The sequence below is a fragment of the Hypanus sabinus genome, chromosome 12, assembly GCF_030144855.1.
Source record: "Hypanus sabinus isolate sHypSab1 chromosome 12, sHypSab1.hap1, whole genome shotgun sequence".
Classification (NCBI taxonomy): Eukaryota; Metazoa; Chordata; class Chondrichthyes; order Myliobatiformes; family Dasyatidae; genus Hypanus; species Hypanus sabinus.
The window spans coordinates 33,233,592-33,251,413 of NC_082717.1; the positions used below are offsets into that span (position 1 = coordinate 33,233,592).

General features: G+C 40.2%; 1 protein-coding gene across 3 annotated transcripts in view; it reads right to left on the bottom strand.

Annotated features, from left to right (window-relative positions):
* srbd1 (S1 RNA binding domain 1) overlaps positions 1-17,822 on the bottom strand; it is a 303,090-nt gene that overhangs the window by 255,609 nt on the left and 29,659 nt on the right. For all 3 annotated transcript variants that reach the window (XM_059985738.1, XM_059985737.1, XM_059985736.1), the window contains exon 10: positions 10,361-10,502. In XM_059985738.1, the coding sequence (XP_059841721.1) occupies positions 10,361-10,502 (142 nt within the window). The remainder of the gene's footprint in view (positions 1-10,360; positions 10,503-17,822) is intronic.

Sequence of the window (17,822 nt, forward strand, 5' to 3'; positions counted from 1 at the left end):
ACTTGGAGTATTGTTAACAGGTTTAGGCCTCATATCTCAGAACAGATGTGTTGTCATTGGAGAAAGTCCAGAAGAGGTTCACAAGGATGATTCCAAGAATAATTCAGGAATGAAGGGGTATCCTCTGCTCCAAGACTCACCCACTTTTGACAGAATTGATGGCTTTGTGGCCAAGTTTACAGATGATATAAAAATAAGGCAGGAACTTTTGAGAAAGCAGAGAGGCTACAGAAGGACTTAGATTATCAGAATCAGGTTTATTATACCGGGCATGTGACATGAAATTTGTTAACTTAGCAGCAGCAGTTCAATGCAATACATAATCTAGCAGAGAGAGAAAAATATAGTAATAAATAAAATAATAATAATAATAAATAAACAAGTAAAACCGTATATGTATATTGAGTATAATCAAAAAACGTGCAAGGAGAATAGGTGAAGAAGTGGCTTATGAAATGCCGTGTTAGGAAATGTATGGTCATGCAATTCGGTAGAAGAGATGAAAAAGTAGACTATTTTCTATATGGAGAAAACATTGAAAAATCTAAGGCAAGAAGGATTCCCTAAAGGTTAATTTCCAGGACAAGTTGGTGGTGAGGATGCAAATGCAATGTCAACATTCATTTCAAGAGGACAAGAATATAATGTTGAAGCTCTGTAAAGCATTAATGTGGCCTTACGGAGAACTGTGAGCAGTTTTGGGACCTTTATCTTTGAAAGGATGTGCCGATATCTACTGATATCTACTATAAACCTACAGACTCTCACAGCTACCTGGACTATTCCTCTTCCCACCCTGTCTCTTGCAAAAAGTCTATCCTCTTCTCACAATTCCTCCGTCTCCGCCGCATCTGCTCTCAGGATGAGGCTTTTCGTTCCAGGACGAAGGAGATGTCCTCCTTTTTTAAGCAAAGAGGCTTCCCTTCGTCCACCATCAACTCTGCTCTCAAACGCATTTCTCCCATTTCCCGCACATCTGCCCTCACTCCATCCACGCGCCACCCCACTCGGGATAGGGTTCCCCTTGTCCTTACCTACCACTCCACCAGCCTCCAGGTCTAACATATAATTCTCCGTAACTTCCGCCACCTCCAATGGGATTCCACTACCAAACACATTTTTCCCTCCCCCCCTTTCTGCTTTTCGCAGGGATCGCTCCCTACACGACTCCCTTGTCCACTCGTCCCCCCCCATCCCTTCCCACCGATCCCCCTCTTGGCACTTGTAAGCGGAACAAGTGCTACACCTGCCCTTACACTTCCTCCCCCACCACCATTCAGGGCCCCAGACAGTCCTTCCAGGTGAGGCGACACTTCACCTGTGAGTCGGCTGGTGTGGTATACCGTGTCCGGTGCTCCCGGTGTGGCCTTTTATATATTGGCGAGACCCGACGCAGACTGGGAGACCATTTCGTGGAACACCTACGCTCGGTCCGCCAGAAAAAGCAGGATCTCCCAGTGGCCACACATTTTAATTCCACGTCCCATTCCCATTCTGATATGTCTATCCATGGCCTCCTCTATTGTCAAAATGAATCCAAACTCAGGTTGGAGGAACAACACCTTATATACCGGTTGGGTAGCCTCCAACCTGATGGCATGAACATTGACTTCTATAACTTCCGTTAATGCCCCTCCTCCTCTTCTTAACCCATCCCTGACATATTTAGTTGTTTGCCTGTTTTCCATCTCTCTCTGGTGCTTCCCTCCCCCCCCCTTTCTTTCTCCTGAGGCCTCCCATCCCATGATCCTTTCCCTTCTCCGGCTCTGTATCACTTTCGCCAATCACCTTTCCAGCTCTTAGCTTCATCCCACCCCCTCCGGTCTACTCCTATCATTTCGCATTTCCCCGTCCCTCCTCTACTTTCAAATCTCTTACTATCTTTTCTTTCGGTTAGTCCTGACGAAGGGTCTCGGCCCAAAATGTTGACATCACTTCTTCCTATAGATGCTGCCTAGCCTGCTGTGTTCTACCAGCATTTTGTGTGTGTTGTTGTTTGAATTTCCAGCATCTGCAGATTTCCTCGTGTTTGCCAACATGAGAGAGGGTTTAAAGAACGTTAGTGAAAATTATTCTGGGATTGAAAGGCTTATCATTTGAGGAGCGCTTGATAGCTCTGGATCTCTGTACAGCAGGATTCAGAAGAATGAGGGAAGACCTTATTGAAGCCTCTGAAATGTTGAAAGGCCACAATAGAGTGGATATGGAGAGGATGTTTCCTATGGAGGAGAATTTAAGACCAGAGGACACAGCATCAGAATAAAAGACGTCCTTTTTGAATGGAGAAAAGGAGGAATTTCTTCACCTACAGAGTGGTGAATCTGTGGAATTCATTGTCACAATTGGTTGTAGAGGCCAAGACACTGGGTATACAAGGTAGAATTTGATAAGATTCTTGATTAGATAGGGCATGAAGGAATACGGGAAGGCAGGAGATTGGGCTGAGAGAGAAAATTGATCAACCATGATGAAATGGCGGAGCAGATTCAAAGGGCCAAATGGACTAACACTGCTCCTATATCATATGGCCTATAGGAAACATCCTCTCCACATCCACCCTATCCAGGTATTTCAATATTCAATAGGTTTCAATGAGATTCCCTCCTCATTTTTCTAAATTCAAGCAATTGCAGGACTGTGCCTCATACATTAACCCTTTCATTCCCAGAATCATTCTTGTGGACATCCTTTGGACCTTCTCCAATGCCAGCAGAACTTTTCTGAGAATGAGGAGCCAAACATTGCTCACAATACTCCAAGTAAGGTCTGACCAATGCTTTATAAAGCTTCAGCATTACATCCCTGGTCTTATATTCCACTCGAAATGAACACAAACATTGTATTTGTCCTCCTTATCTCCAACTCAATCTGCAAGTTAACCTTCAGGGAATCCTGCACAAGGACTCCCAAGACCCTTTGCACCTCTGATTTCTGAATTTTCTCCCCATTTAAAAAATACTCTATGCCTTTATTCCTTCTCCCAAAAGTGCATGACCGTTCAATCCCCTACACTATATTCCATCTGTCACTTCTTTTGAACATTTTTGTAATCTGTCTATGTCTTTCTGCAGATGTCCTGCTTCCTCAATGCTAACTGTATCTCCACTTATCATTGTACCATCTGCAAACTTGGCCACAGACCCTTCGATTTCTTCATCCAAATCACTGCCATATAAGTGAACAGAAGTGATCTCAACAATGACTGCTGTAGAACACCACTAGTCACCAGCAGCCAGCCAGAAAACATTCCCTTTATATCTGTTCTTTACCTCCTGCCAGTCAGCCAATCTTCTATCAATTATTTCCCATAATACTATGGGCTCTTATCTTGTTAAGCCGCCTCATGTGTGGCACCTTGTCAAAGGTCTTCTGAAAATCCAAATAAACAATATCCACTGACTCTCCTTTGCCTATCCTGCTTGATAGTTCCTCAAAGAATTTCAAAATATTTGTCAGGCAAGATATTCCACTGTGTTGATTTTGGCCTATTCGGTAATATGCCTCCAATTATCCCAAAATCTCATCCAACATCTTGTCAACCACTGAAGTCAGGTTAACTTGCCTATTTCCTTTCTTCTGCCTCCTCCCTTCTTAAAGAACATAGTGGCATTTGCAATTTCCACTCCTCCAGAACCATTCCAGATAGCGATTTCTCAAAAATCATTACTAATGATTCCACAAGCTCTTCAGCTACCTCTTTCAGAACCCTGGGGTGTAGTCCATCTAGTCCAGGTGACGTATCTACCTTCAGACCTTACAGCTTCCCAAGCACCTTCTCCTTATTAATAGCAACTACACTATCTTCTGCTTCCTGACACTTCCGAATTTCTGACATACTGCAATCATCTTCCACAGTGAAGACTGACAGAAAATACTTAAGTTTATCCTTCATTTCTTTTTCCTCTATTACTACCTTTCCAGCATCACTTTCCAGAGGTATGGTATTCACTCTCACTTCTGTTTTACTCTTTATATATCTGAAAAACTTCTGGTATTCTCCTTTATATTACTGGCTCTTACCTTCATATTTCATCTTTTCTACCCTTATGGCTTTTTTAGTTGCCTTCAGAAGTTTTTTGAAAGTTTCCTATTCCTAACTTCCCATTAATTTTTTTATTATATTATATGCCCTCTCTTTTCCTTTTATGCTGTCCTTGAACTCCCTTGGCCATCATCGTTGCCTTTTGAATTCTTTTTAATCACTTGCAATTTTCCAGTCCACTAGGGCCATTACAGAATCTACTGATTCTTGAAAGATCATTACAAATACCTTGAGGGTGTAGTCCATCTGGTCCAGGTGACTTATCTTCCTTCAGAACTTCCATTAACTTCTGCCCTCTAACACACTTGAACTTCCAGCATACTGTTAATGTCTTCCATACTGATGTAAAATACTTAAGTTTGTCCCTGTTACCTCTCCAGTGTCATGTTCCAGCAGTCCAATATCCTATCTCACTTCTCCTTTACTCTTCATATATCTGAAAAGCTTTTGGTATCCTTTGATATTTTTGGCTAGCTTACCTTCATGTTTCACCTTATCACTCCTTATGTTTTTTTTTGGTTGCCTTCTATTGGTTTTTAGAAGCTTCCCAATCTTCTAACTTCCCACTAGTTATTGCTATATGCCCCCCCCCCTTGCTTTCATGCTGCATTTGACTTCCCTTTAGAATAGTTCTTCATCTTTGGAATGTATCTGTCCTGCACCTTCTGCATTGCCCCCAGTAACTCAAGCCACAGCTGTTCTGCCATCGCCTCTGCTGGTGTCCCCATCTAATCGACTTGGCCAGCACCTCTTTTCATGCTTCTAATTCCCTTTACTCCAATGTAATACTGATAAATCTGACTTGAGTTTCTCCTTTCAAACTGCAGTGTGAATTCTATCATGTTATGATTATTACCTCCTGAGGATTCCTTTAAGCTTCCTGATCTAATGTGGTTCATTGCACAACACCTACTCTAGAACAGCATATCCCCTAGTGGGCTGACCGCAAGCATCGCATAGGCACTCGACAAATCCCTTCTCTTAGGATCCAGCACCATCCTGATTTTCCCAATCAACCTGCATTTTGAAATCCCCCAAGGGATTTGCCCTTTTTAATGCCTTTTCTATTTCCTGTTGTAATTTGTGTTCCACATCCTGGCTACTATTTGGATGCCTGTATATAACTCCCATCAGGGACTTTTTCACCCTTGTAGTTTCTTAACTCTACCCACAATTATTATACATCTTCCAATCCTGTATCACTTCTTTCAATTTTTTAGACAACAGAGCCACCTCACGAACTCTGCATACCTTCCCATCTCTTTGGTACAATGAGTATCCCTGGACGTTAAGGTCCCAACTATGATCTTTCAGTCACAGGTTAGGGATGCCCACTATGTCATACAATCGGCCCTCCTTATCCGCGAGGGATGATTCCAGGACCCCTCGCGGATACCAAAACACGCGGATGCTCAAGTCCCTTATTCAACCTGTCTCAATACGGTGGACCTTAGGACCCAGCGGAACCCCAGAGCTTATTTAACCTGTCTCAGTGCGATGGACATTAGGACCTGGCGGCGGACCTCTGAATCCGCAGTGTTTCTGTTCACAAAAATAATCACGATCACGATTGAAAATAAAGTGGAAATAATAAAGCGATCGGAAAGAGGTGAAATGCCATCGGTCATTGGAAAAGCGTAAGGCTACAGTCGGTCAACGATCAGAACAATTTTAAAGGATAAAGTGAGAAATGCCCTGCCCCAATGAAAGCTACAATTATTACTATGCAACGCAGTGGTTTAATTATCGGGTTTTGGGTTTTTGATCCTCCACATCAACCAGGTACAGATGGAGAGCGTGCTCGGAAGTGGTCTGTCACTGTATCGAACTCGGGAACTCCCCGAGCCCAACACTGAAACATACGTTCCTAAGTGTTTTATATGCATAGGAAGGTAAAATATATACTATATACTAAGACAAACGTTTGACTAACTGATGTTAAATAATGCTGGATGTACCTGTTCCGACTTACATAGCAGGAGAACTTTCGATTTTTTTTCGATCTTGATCCATGGTAACCTATGCACATCCTCCCGTATACTTTAATTCATCTCTGGATTACTTATAATACCTAATACAATGTAAATGTTATGTAAAATAGTTGTTATACTGCATTGTTTAGGGAATAATGACAAGAAAAAAAAAGTCTGTACATGCTCGAACAACAAGTGCTGGGTTTTCTCGATTTGTGATTGGTTGAATTTGCGCATGCGAAACTCACAGATAAGGAGGGCCGACTGTACTTGCCAATCTCTAACTGTGCTACAAGGTCATCTACCTTATTGGGTATACTGTGTGCATTCAAATATGTAACCTTCAATCCTGTATTCATCACCCTTTTCGATTTTGCCCCCATGTTACTTTTCAATTAAATCTCACTAACTGCAATTTTGCCTGTCCTTCATCACAGTCTCACTATTCACTGCATCCACTTGTATACCTGCTGCCCTGCCACTCTGATTCCCATCCTCCTGCCAACTCGGTTGAAACCCTTTCCAACAGCTCTAGCAAACCTGCCCTTAAGGATAATGGTTCCCCTCAGAATCAGGAATAACATGTCCTTTTTGTACAGGTCATAAATTCTGCAGATAAGATCCCAATAATCCAGGAATCTGAAATCCTACTCCCTACATCAGTTCCTGGGCTATGCATTCATCTGCCTAATCATCCTATTTTTACCCCCACTGGCTCGCTGGCACAGGCAGCAATCCAGAGATTACTACCCTGGAGATCTGCTTTTCAGCTTTTTATCTAACTCCCAATATTCTTTCTTCAGGATCTTTTTCCTTTCCTACCTATGTCATTGGTACCAATATGTACCATGACTTCTAGCTACTCACCCCTCCTTCTTCAGAATGTTGTGGGCCCAATCTGAGACACTCCTGGTCCAGACACCTGGGAGGCAACATACCATATAGATGCCTCTTTTACATTCACAGAATCTCTTGTCCTTTCCTATAACTATGGAATCCCCTATCACTATTGCACTCCTCTTCTCCCCCCTTCCCTGCAGTGACAGAGACCTAGTCACTGCAGCTTCCCCTTTGTAGGTCATCCCCTCCAACGATATTTCGAGTGACATACTTATTATTGAGGGGGAATCACCATAGGGGTACTCTGCATTTACTACCTATTCCCGTTCCCTCTCCTGACAGTCACCTACAGCTCCTGTAGTTTAGTGGTGACTACCTCCCTGTAGCTCCTATCACTCCATTCTCCCGTATGAACTTAAGGTCATCAAGCTATGTTTCTTTACATGGTCTCTAAGGAGACACATTTCAATGCACTTCATGCAGATGTGGTTATCAGGGAGACTGGAGGTCCCCCAGAGACCTCTAACTCTGGACCCATTCTACTAGCTATTAATACATAGCCAGTGTGATGAAAAGGGAACAAAAATTACTGGGAACTCACTTCGAACCTCTCCCTGTGCCTCCCACTCTAACAGTAGCTGCTCCCTTCTTTTATTGGCTCAAATAAAGCTCACTCCCAACGAGATATTTCTTTTCAAATGCCGCCTGCCTTGCAACAATGTTTCTCCCTCACTCACTACTTCAAATTAAATCTTTCATTCTGGCAGTGTATAGACAAAATGGTTGAATGCAGTTGGGATACAAATCTGTCATCCTTTCACTGAAGAGTACCATGCTCAAGGACCCAAATGGTCTGTTCCAATGTTCCGTCAAAATACACCCGAATAAAGTAAGAATAGATTTTTCAAATTCCCATTAGAGAACTGCAAAAGGCAGCAAATGATATCTAAGTTAATATGAAAATTGTCAATAGCGATTTTCTTTTAAAAACACAAACTACATGTTCAGATTTTTTTAATGTGACAGAGAATTTAAGACCACAGAATGAAATATTTTAAATGCTTTCACTATCATTCTGTACTTGTAAATTTGATTTTTAGCCCTGTTTAATATGCAAATCTATCCTCCATAGATGTGCAGTGATTTTTGCCTGATCTTTATTCTGCCAGAACAATGGTCATATTGCGGAAATGGAGAAACTTACATTAAGAGGTAAAGTTTACAGTGTATACCATCCTGCAACAACTACAATTATTGCTGGTTATTATATTGCTTTTTAATTTGCAAAGAGAGAAAAGGCAATGAAAGGTTCTTTTTTGCCTAAATATGAACAGAACTGAAAAATTCAAAAATCAAGTACTTAATAACTGGCATACATTGTGAATCTAAGAACAATGAAACTTAAATTTCTCAGAACATTTCTTTTACTTGTTAGATAAGCATTCTTTTACTTGTTAGATGAGGAAAATGCTGTCACAACAGCACACTGTGTGTCATTAAGACATCTTTAATTCAATTATAAGCAAACTCAGACATGTCACATATGTTAAACGCAATTGCTTTACATGGCTGCAAGGCACTCGACTGATTTACGGACATCAGCGTCACCATTCCAGTGACAGAAATGGCATGACATTTTATGGAACAAAAAAGTAACAAAAGCAGTTATGTGCATCATAGTTAAGTGAATAGAACAGTAAGTACAGCATACTGCCAAAGTAGATGTTTCTCCTGTTAAGTAAGTGGAAAATAAAAGTGACAAAATTCATTGTTTATTCTCAAAGAATATTCAAAGGGCATTTGGTACTGGGACACGCAACAATGCTGTTAAACCCACAAATAAATATTCTGCACAATGTTGAAAAACAGCCCATTATTGACTAAATATTAACTAAAGTCAATATTGTATGAGCAACGAAGTCATTTCTAAAGTTGAAATAATTCAACATTACCTTACAGATAAAATGCAATTTCACTATAATACAATTATAACTCTCTTTGGTAATCAAAAATGTGGAAAATTTACACGTCATACCATGTATCAAAGTGAATCCAGAAGCAAAATCAGAACTGTACAAGTGAATGATGCCAGAACATCCTCAACCATTTGTTCTCAATCCAAAATGGACTAAGTGTAAATGGAAGTTAATTCCTGTAGCTATAAACATGTTTTCAGCTTCCATTAACGTCCAAATGGTGATGGCATTTTTTAATACACAGATGGTTGGATGAATGGTAATTCTTTAACACTAGAAGAAGAGCTCAGTATTGAAACACCCATCCATGTCTTTATCAACTCCAAACTCAAGTATTCAAATGCTCTCTTGGCTAGTTTCCTATCCCCTGAAAGTATCAATTCATCTAAATATTTATGTCTACAAATACCCTGTACAATTCTATTTACCGATATTGCAAATCCTACATAAGCTCAACAAATTCCTTGTCTTGCCCACCCTATCCATTTACTTTCTCCTGTCTTACAGCACATTCTTTACAAAATCTCAGGACTCCAGTCCATCCTCCATTTTTAATGTACTACTCATTTCTCACGATAATACACATCCCTGCCTTCAGTTGTCCAAGAATTACAGTCTCAAAATCCAACTTCAACATCTACCTTTAAGTATTACACCTCCACGCTATATCTGAAAAGCTTTCTCCTGTGGTAAAGAATGTTCTTTTTAAAATCATATTGCTGTTTTTTTTTTAAATATACCGGATACCAAATGAGGTTTTGCCTTCAGAGATAAATACAACAGCGGTTACGTGCACACAAGTACATCAACTTACATTTTCGTCCACTAAATTTCTGTGCGACCACTATGTTGCAACTCAACAGAAGGTGTGTATTTGTTTGCATGAATGAAGAGACTTTCCCACTAAAACCCCTGTCCACTGCATGAGTTAGACACTAATGATGTGCCTGGGCTGATATTTGCTGGAATTCAGAAGAATGAGTGGTGACCTCATTGAAACTTATCAAATGGTTAAAGGCTTTGATAAAGTGGATGTGGAGAGGTTGGTTCCTATGGTGGGAGAGTCTGACCAGAGGACACAGCCTTAAAATAGAGGACTATCCTTTAAGAATGGGGATGAAAAGACATTTCTTTAGACAGACAATGGTGAATCTATGGAATTCTTTGCCACATGCAGCTGTGGAGGCTAAGTCTTTATGTATATTTCAGGCAGAGGTTGATAGGTTCTTGATTGGTCAGGGATAAAGGGATACAGGGAGAAGGCAAGAGAGTGGGGCTGAGAGAAAAATTGGATCAGCCATGATGAAATGGCAGAGAAGACTTAATGAGTCTAGCGGCCTAATTCTGCTCCTATGTCTTATGGTCAAACGCCTTCTTTACTACCCTATCAACTTGAACAGCCACATTCAGAGAGCTATGGATTTGGACTCCAAGACCTTTCTGTACTGATGTAGTAATAGATTTTTCTGAAGTTAAAAAGCTTCTACTCTCTTCAAAAGTCTTAACAATCTTTAATACATTTCTCTTACCTGGTGATGATGTATATTTCCAATACTACTGCTGAAGTTGTGATACAGGCGGAACTTCTCAGTATCTTTTTTGTTTCCATCTTTCTCTTTTGCAGTTGCTTTTGTCAAAGTTGACTGAATAAAAACAGTATTTGGTTCACACCTACAAACAAAGGTCAAAGTATCAATAACAATTTGCATTATCGACTTGCATATCCCCATTATTTAGAAGATAGGTGGAATATACAAGAGTTTTAAATCAAACTACTTAATTCAAAATTCACAACTTAAGATATTAACTTGCCTAGATTCACATTGACACCTAATTCAAAGCCTAGTCTGCAAAAATTTGCTAAAATCCAAAAGTTACATCATAGAAACAAACCACTATGCCTAAAAAGACCATATCAGTAAATTTGCAACTGAATGAAACTAATTTTATTTGGACTTACAAACTAGCTAAAAGATATACCATGTTGTATCTGTGTAAGGGGGAGATAAAGACAAGGGGGTAGTGGGGGGAGAGGAGAGAAGAGCACTCAGTAGCAAGCAGGGTAGCAAAGGGATTACAGGCTTAAATTATTTATTATCATTGATCCTCAATCTCTCATAATTAATGATCACATAATTACTTCATCTCCCACTAACCCACCATTCTCTTAAACTTAGCACGAAGTACATTATAGTTGTTGAAAAGTAATGTGTCACTTCTGTATTTGGCATATCATGTGAAATCAGCACTGAGGAAATTGTGTTATTTCTGGGCCTGGCCCATGCATTATTGCCATTCACTGCTGTAGTAGAGTGTTAGCTAGTACAAAAATTAAAGCGATTTTGCTCAGCAACAACTCTACTCAAGGAGTCTTCGCTTGGTTATATTTGCTTCATTAAAAAATGAAAATAGATACAGATACGAAGGAGCAATCAATTCTTCAGGTTGTTGAGCAAATTTTCAAAGAGAAGGACATTCTGCTCACCAACATTCTTGTTTGTGCGACAGGGTATTATCAATGAAAGGACAGCACTGTGGGGTTACTACTTTCTTGAAAGAAAGCTGTACCTAACATACTTACATAACACACTGTATAATTTACAGACAGTATCTTGTCGCAAAAGACCAAGTGGTTGGTTGCACAAATCATTAAAGACTATTCTCATGGCAGAGAATAAAATCAAGTCCCAGCTCTCAAAACTCGAGTGCTTTCTATTGGGAATGATGAACAGTTTGAATGGTTGCTGTTGCACACAAAAGTCAGATGGCTCTCAAAAGGAAACTACCCAAGACACTTTTAAGAGCTTTTTGAAACAGTGAAAAAAAATTCTTTAAAGACTCAAATGCTTCATTCGCTCATCAACACAAGAATATTAGGTATGACATTGCTTATTTGTCAGAAATATTTGCAAAGTTTAATTCAAATCAATCTTTAATTGCAAGGAAACAAGGTGAATCTTATCAAAGTCAAATCAGTCATCTCTACATTTCTGTCCAAGTTAACCTTATTTAAGAGCAACATTTGCCTTCTTGACCTTTTCCAATTTCTGCGCCTCTTTGGGTTGGAAAGGAAAGAATACCAGATAATAATCTTCAGTTATACTGTGTCTATCTGGATGAGCTGCATAAAGACATGTCAGAGAAATTTCAGGATCTTCTTTCAGTCAAAACTTTAGATTGGATAAATCCATTTCTGAACACATGTAATGAGGAATTAACAGGAAGGATAAAGGAAGAACCGATCTCACTGCAAAAAGACTGAGCTAAAGCAGAGATTCAAAAAAAAATCATATCAAGACTTTCGTTTGCAGGAAGTTATCCTACAGTGTGGAAAAAGATCAAGATGTCCTTTATTGCCTTTCCAATATCATATTTAGTGAGCATGGTTTCAGTGCAACTTCTTTCAAGGCTACAAAACAGACTGCAAAAAACTGAATGTGGCCATCTGAAATTCCTTCTGAGTGACATCCAGCCTGATGGTGATCACTGTATCAAGCTCATCCTCCTCATTGACAGGGAGAAAGCAATGAAGACATGAATAGTTGGGACTATTAATGTACACTCAAAACTTGTTGAAAATAATTTTTACTAAAATGAAAGAAATAATTTTATTAGATTTAAATAGATTTGAATCATTTTTCCAAGTATTTGTCATTGCTTTGAATTGGCATTTCATATTTTCTTTCACTGTGCATCATCAAGCAAAATTCTTTACAGTTTTTATGTAATAGCCAGAGAGTGGTGTGGTAGCCAAGGAAGTGATAATCAAATAAAATTTTGGAACCACTGGTCTGGACATTTCTTAAATGCTGTCTGCAACTCTACTTCCACAAGTCTCAGGCAGTGTATTCCAGTTTAATCTCTGGGTGGAAAAGGTTCCTCTCAGATCTTCTCCAAATCTCTTACCCCCTACCATAAGTCTCTGCCCTCTAGTTTTACAGAGCTCTGACACATGTAAATGTTTCATGCAGTCTTCCCTATCTATATCCTTATTATTTGATATACCTCTTAACATCCTCCACTACAGGAAAAGCAGTCTCAGTCTATCCAGTTTCCTTTCAAGTCTGCAATGCTTCATCCCAGGCAATATTTTGGTGAAACTCCTCTGCAGCCTCTCCAGTACCTTTGCAACTTTCCAATAGTGAAGTGACCTGGAAGGCACGCAGTAATCCAGCTGAGGTCTGAGCAATGTTCTATAAGGTTTGAGCATACTTCCCTGTTCTTGTGTTCAGTGTTCTGACTAGCCAAGCCCAGTATGCCATATACCTTCCTAACCATATTATGTACCTGTGCTGATAGCTTCAAAGATATTTGAAATTACACAGAAAGATACCTCTGCTGCTTAATACTCCTTTGAACCCACCATTCATATTGTATATCCTAGCTTCATTAGTACTCCTAAATTGCATCACCTCACATTTATTTGCATTAAGCTTCATCTGCCATGAACTACAATGTAGTAAAAGTGTATTAGTGCACGGAAAATAAATAAATGCAGCTGAGATTTGTAGTTGGGAGTTTTAATGCTAAAAGCAACATGTGCTGTGAAATATATGTCTGTTAGGCATAGCTTCCCTCCTGACACCTGATGGAAAGAGTATGTGTCAGTTCAAGTAAACATTAGTTCTTTCCTTAGATCATCTCCCTTTATCAGAGTTTTCCCCTTGAAAAGAGCCCGTACCCCTTGGGCTTTGAGATGAAAAATATGCTTAATGTTGTTTTCAGTTCATGTAGTTTTTTGTGGCTAATGGTTCAGTTGTTTTTCAAAAGAGAATAAAACCAACACATGATAAAATAAACTGACTTAAAAATAAAACTGATGTCGTAGGCAGAATGCCAGAGTCGAAGAACAGCTCTGCCAGAAATGTGAAGTATATTGCTGACATGCCGTCATAGTCGAGAAACTTGGCCTAAGTAGCGCCTGAGGAACAGGGCGTGAGGGTTACTGTGTGGGGAGGAGATGTCACTGTTTGTGCTTGGGTTACGGTGTGTTGGCAGGAAAGGTGGCGAGTTATTTAGTAGTCATGAGGACATGACTTTTATTTGGTGGAGGAGGTGTGTAAAGGGGGGTTTCTTTTTTTTGTTACTGTTGGGAAAGGGTTTCCTTTTGTTAACTAGCAGGAATGCTAATTTACTGATAACGAGAATGGTATTCCTTTGTAAACCAAATGGGGATTAATGTTCTTTCTTCTGAGTCTGTAAGCTTTTGTTGACGGGCTTTTGGGCAGATCGGCGCGAGGGGGTCGAGAGAGAGGGCGCAATGCTCTAAGCTGGGCGAGGATCGGACCCCAAAGGGGGGTCCGAGGCCGGGAGATTCTCCGGGGGGGGGATGAAGCTAGATGTGCTTGGTTGACCACTCGGAGGGTCCTGAGCTGTTTGGAGAGTCGAGGAGTTCTGAGGGTCCTGAGCTGCGAGTCGAGGAGTTCGGAGGGGATCGAATGGTGGCCAGAAGACTTCAGTAATTGAGCTCCAACGGTTGTGCACAAAGTGGTTTGGACTTTGATAAGTTTGGCGCCTTTTCTTTAATTTTCTCTTCATATATACTGTATCGTTATTAATCACTTAGTTATAGTAACCTTTATAAATTGTACTCATTTAATCACATATGGTGTACTGTCTGGTTTTGGGCGAGGCGGGGACATCACACAGCATCCACACCAGCTGATTACCCAGTTTGGCGGGGCCGAAGGCTGCTCCCCCTAGACGAGAACGAGCTGAGCGAGCCTGAGGCGACCCAGGGAGTTACATTGACTGAACTGCTGAAGAAAAAGTTTCCTTCCATTCGCTCACATTTCACACACCAAACAAATGCAACAGCTTCCCAATTAGGCACTTAAAGCACTTAGAAGAATATAATAAAATGCAAGTACAATGAGGTCCAGTTAACCTGATGCAGATCTCTCGATGTCTCAATCTACCTTGTGCGGCAAAGATAAACCCTCGATCTCTCAATTTACCCTGTCATTTTGCCCTTGCACCTAAATTGTCAACCTGCACTATATGTTCTCAGTAACTTTAACACTATATTCTGCATTTCTATTTTTCCTTTTGTTCTATCTTGATGTAGTTATGTATGAAATTACTTAGCTGGATAGAATGCAAAATTTTTCCACCGTATCTTGACACACATGACAACAATAAGCTAATTATAAATTAATAGGCACAAGAGGACGGGCAATTATTTACACAGGATCTCCAAATTTAACACTGGGCTTAATGTTTCATTCTGACTGACCCATTTCCCTTGATACTTGGAGCTACAATGGCGCTAGACCAAGACTTCTTCGAGCTCATCTGCAGAAACAACGTAATTTCTAGTTTTAATGCCTTTGTTTTCACTTTTCAAGGGGAATGGGGTTTTTAGATATCCTAAGGGCACAATCTAGAAGATAAGCGGCCTTCAGCGTTCTGAGGCTTTGCTGCCCTGGGGACCAGCTGATTCCTGGCCAGTTTCGTCAACTGAAGCGTCACGGGGAAAAGAGAACCTCGGGAACGTGGATCGGCTGCCTAGGGTTCTGTACTTGGTGAATCGTGCACACTCTCTCTCTCTCTCTCGTTGGTGGGGAATAACTTGTTGCCGATTCTTGAGTTGGAGAACTCAGGAGGTAAAAGAATCGGCAACAAATTTAAAGACTTTAACACCCGTAAATCAGGGAGTTGTTTTGTTTATGTCTCCCCTCTCACTGTGAAAAGGTGACACCTCTCTGTCCCTTTATTAGGGAGACAGAGAGCCTGGGGTATGTAAAATTGTCGGGTGAACCATTGGTTTTTATAGTACTGCAGATCATGGAACTTTGCTATGGCTTGTTTGGTGGGTGGAGGGGTTTTTGCTGAAATGGAGGAGGCGAGGGTTAGTTCTCTGCTGCTGCTTGAGTGTGAGGGGGGAGTAGGGAGGCTTTGGTGCTCTATATTTTTACTGTCACTCATTCTTTGGGGCACCTTTCCATTTGCACGCATGCCTGCAAAGAACGAGAATTTCAGGTTGTATATTGTATACATACTCTGACATGAAATAGAACAATTGAAATGAAACTATGGAACTACATTGGGTCTTCAAAAACAGCCTCATTTTTGTCTTTGGTTTAGTGAAAGTCAGCTGAAACTTGATTCTGTCTTTCCAGCTACATCAAATATTAAGTAACAGTTATGGATTCAACGGAAAATAAACAAAAATACAAATGGCAACCTTTTGGCTTACCAACACAATAGATGGCACAAAAAATAAATAACCCATAAATGTCAACAAGTAACCACATTTTTCACCATTTATACCTTTGAAAGCAGCAATAATATAATTGACAGTACTGAATCGTTACAATGCAGATTATTCCATTGGGCAAAAGCTTTCACAGGCCAGAGAATGTAATTATATAGGAGGTAAGGTGTTTATAATTTTGTTAGCAAAAAATAAAAATGATACCTTATATCTGTTAATATTTATAACCACCCAATCTCTTTCACAAGCAAAACACACAAAATGCCGGAGGAACTCAGCAAGCCAGGCAACATCTAGGGAAAAAGAGTACAGTTGACATTTTGGCCTGAGACCCTTCAGCAGGACTGGAGGGAAAAAAAAGATGAGTAGTAGATTTAAACCTTGTGTTTATCTCCCCTCCCCCATCTTTTAAACCTACTTATCTTTTTTTTTCTCCAGTCCTGTTGAAGGGTCTCAACCTGAAACGTCAACTGTACTTTTTCTTCTCCATAGATGCTGCTTGGCCTGCTGAGTTCCTCCAGCATTTTGTGTGTGTTGATTGGATTTCCAGCATCTGCAGATTTTCTCTTGTTAATATCCCTCACAAACATATTTTCTATCCTTTCTAAGGTACATATAAATTTCCAGAATATTTCAAGTGAAATCAGTATTTTACACACCTCTAAAAAATATATATTTTGGTTTCTATATTCTGTTCCTATAATTCCAAACACTACTAACATTTTTATATAGTAAATTATTCATGGTATTTTTAACTTGCCCTGTACCATTAAGGATTTGTATTTCTCTGTCCATTTATACTTTTCAATATCAATGTTATCTCTTGGAGACAGATATCTTGAATTTAAGATATAGTTAGACGAACACATGGAACATCTGAACAGTGAAGTTGCATACATCAGGATGTTCTTCATTAATTACAGATCAGCCTTCAAAACTATCATCCCTTCAAAATTGATTAACAAGCTTCAAGTCCTAAGCCATAATATCTCTTGAGCAACTGTATCCTCTGTTTCTTCACTTGCAGACCACAGTCAGTTCTGACTGGCAACAGCATCTCCTACACAATTTCCATAAGCACAGTTGCACAAGGCTGTGTGCTTAGCCCCCTGCTCTACTTGCTTTATAATTATGACTGTGTTGTTAAGCGCAGGTCCAATGCCAGATTTAAGTTTGCTGATGACCAAAGGTGGTGATCGAACAGTATTTAGGAGGGAGATTGAAAATCTGACTGATTGGCGCCACAACAACAACCTCCTTCTTTTTCAATGTCAGCAAGACCAAGAAGTTGATTATTGACTTCAGCAGGAAGAACCCAGAGCCAGACCTCATCGGGAAATCAGAGGTGGGAAGGTCAGCACATTTAAATTCTTCAGTGTTGTAATTTCAGAGGATCTGTACAGGGCCGAGCAATTACAAAAAAAAAAGCATGGCAATGTCTCTACTTTCTTAGAAGTTTGTGAAGATTTGGCATGCCATTTAAAACTTTGACCAATTGCAATAGATGTGCAGTAGAGAGCATTTGACTGGTTGCAATCATGGCTTGGTATGGAAACACCAATGCCCTTGAATGGAAATGCTTACAAAACGTACTGGATATAGCCCACTCCATCAGAGGTAAAGCCCTCCTTACAATGGAACACATCTACACAGAGGCCTGTCACAGGAAAGCGGCATCTATCAAGGACCCCCACCATTCAGGATATGCTCTCTTCTCACTGTTACCATCAAGAAGGAGGTAATGGAGCTTCAGGACCCACACTCACAAGGTACAG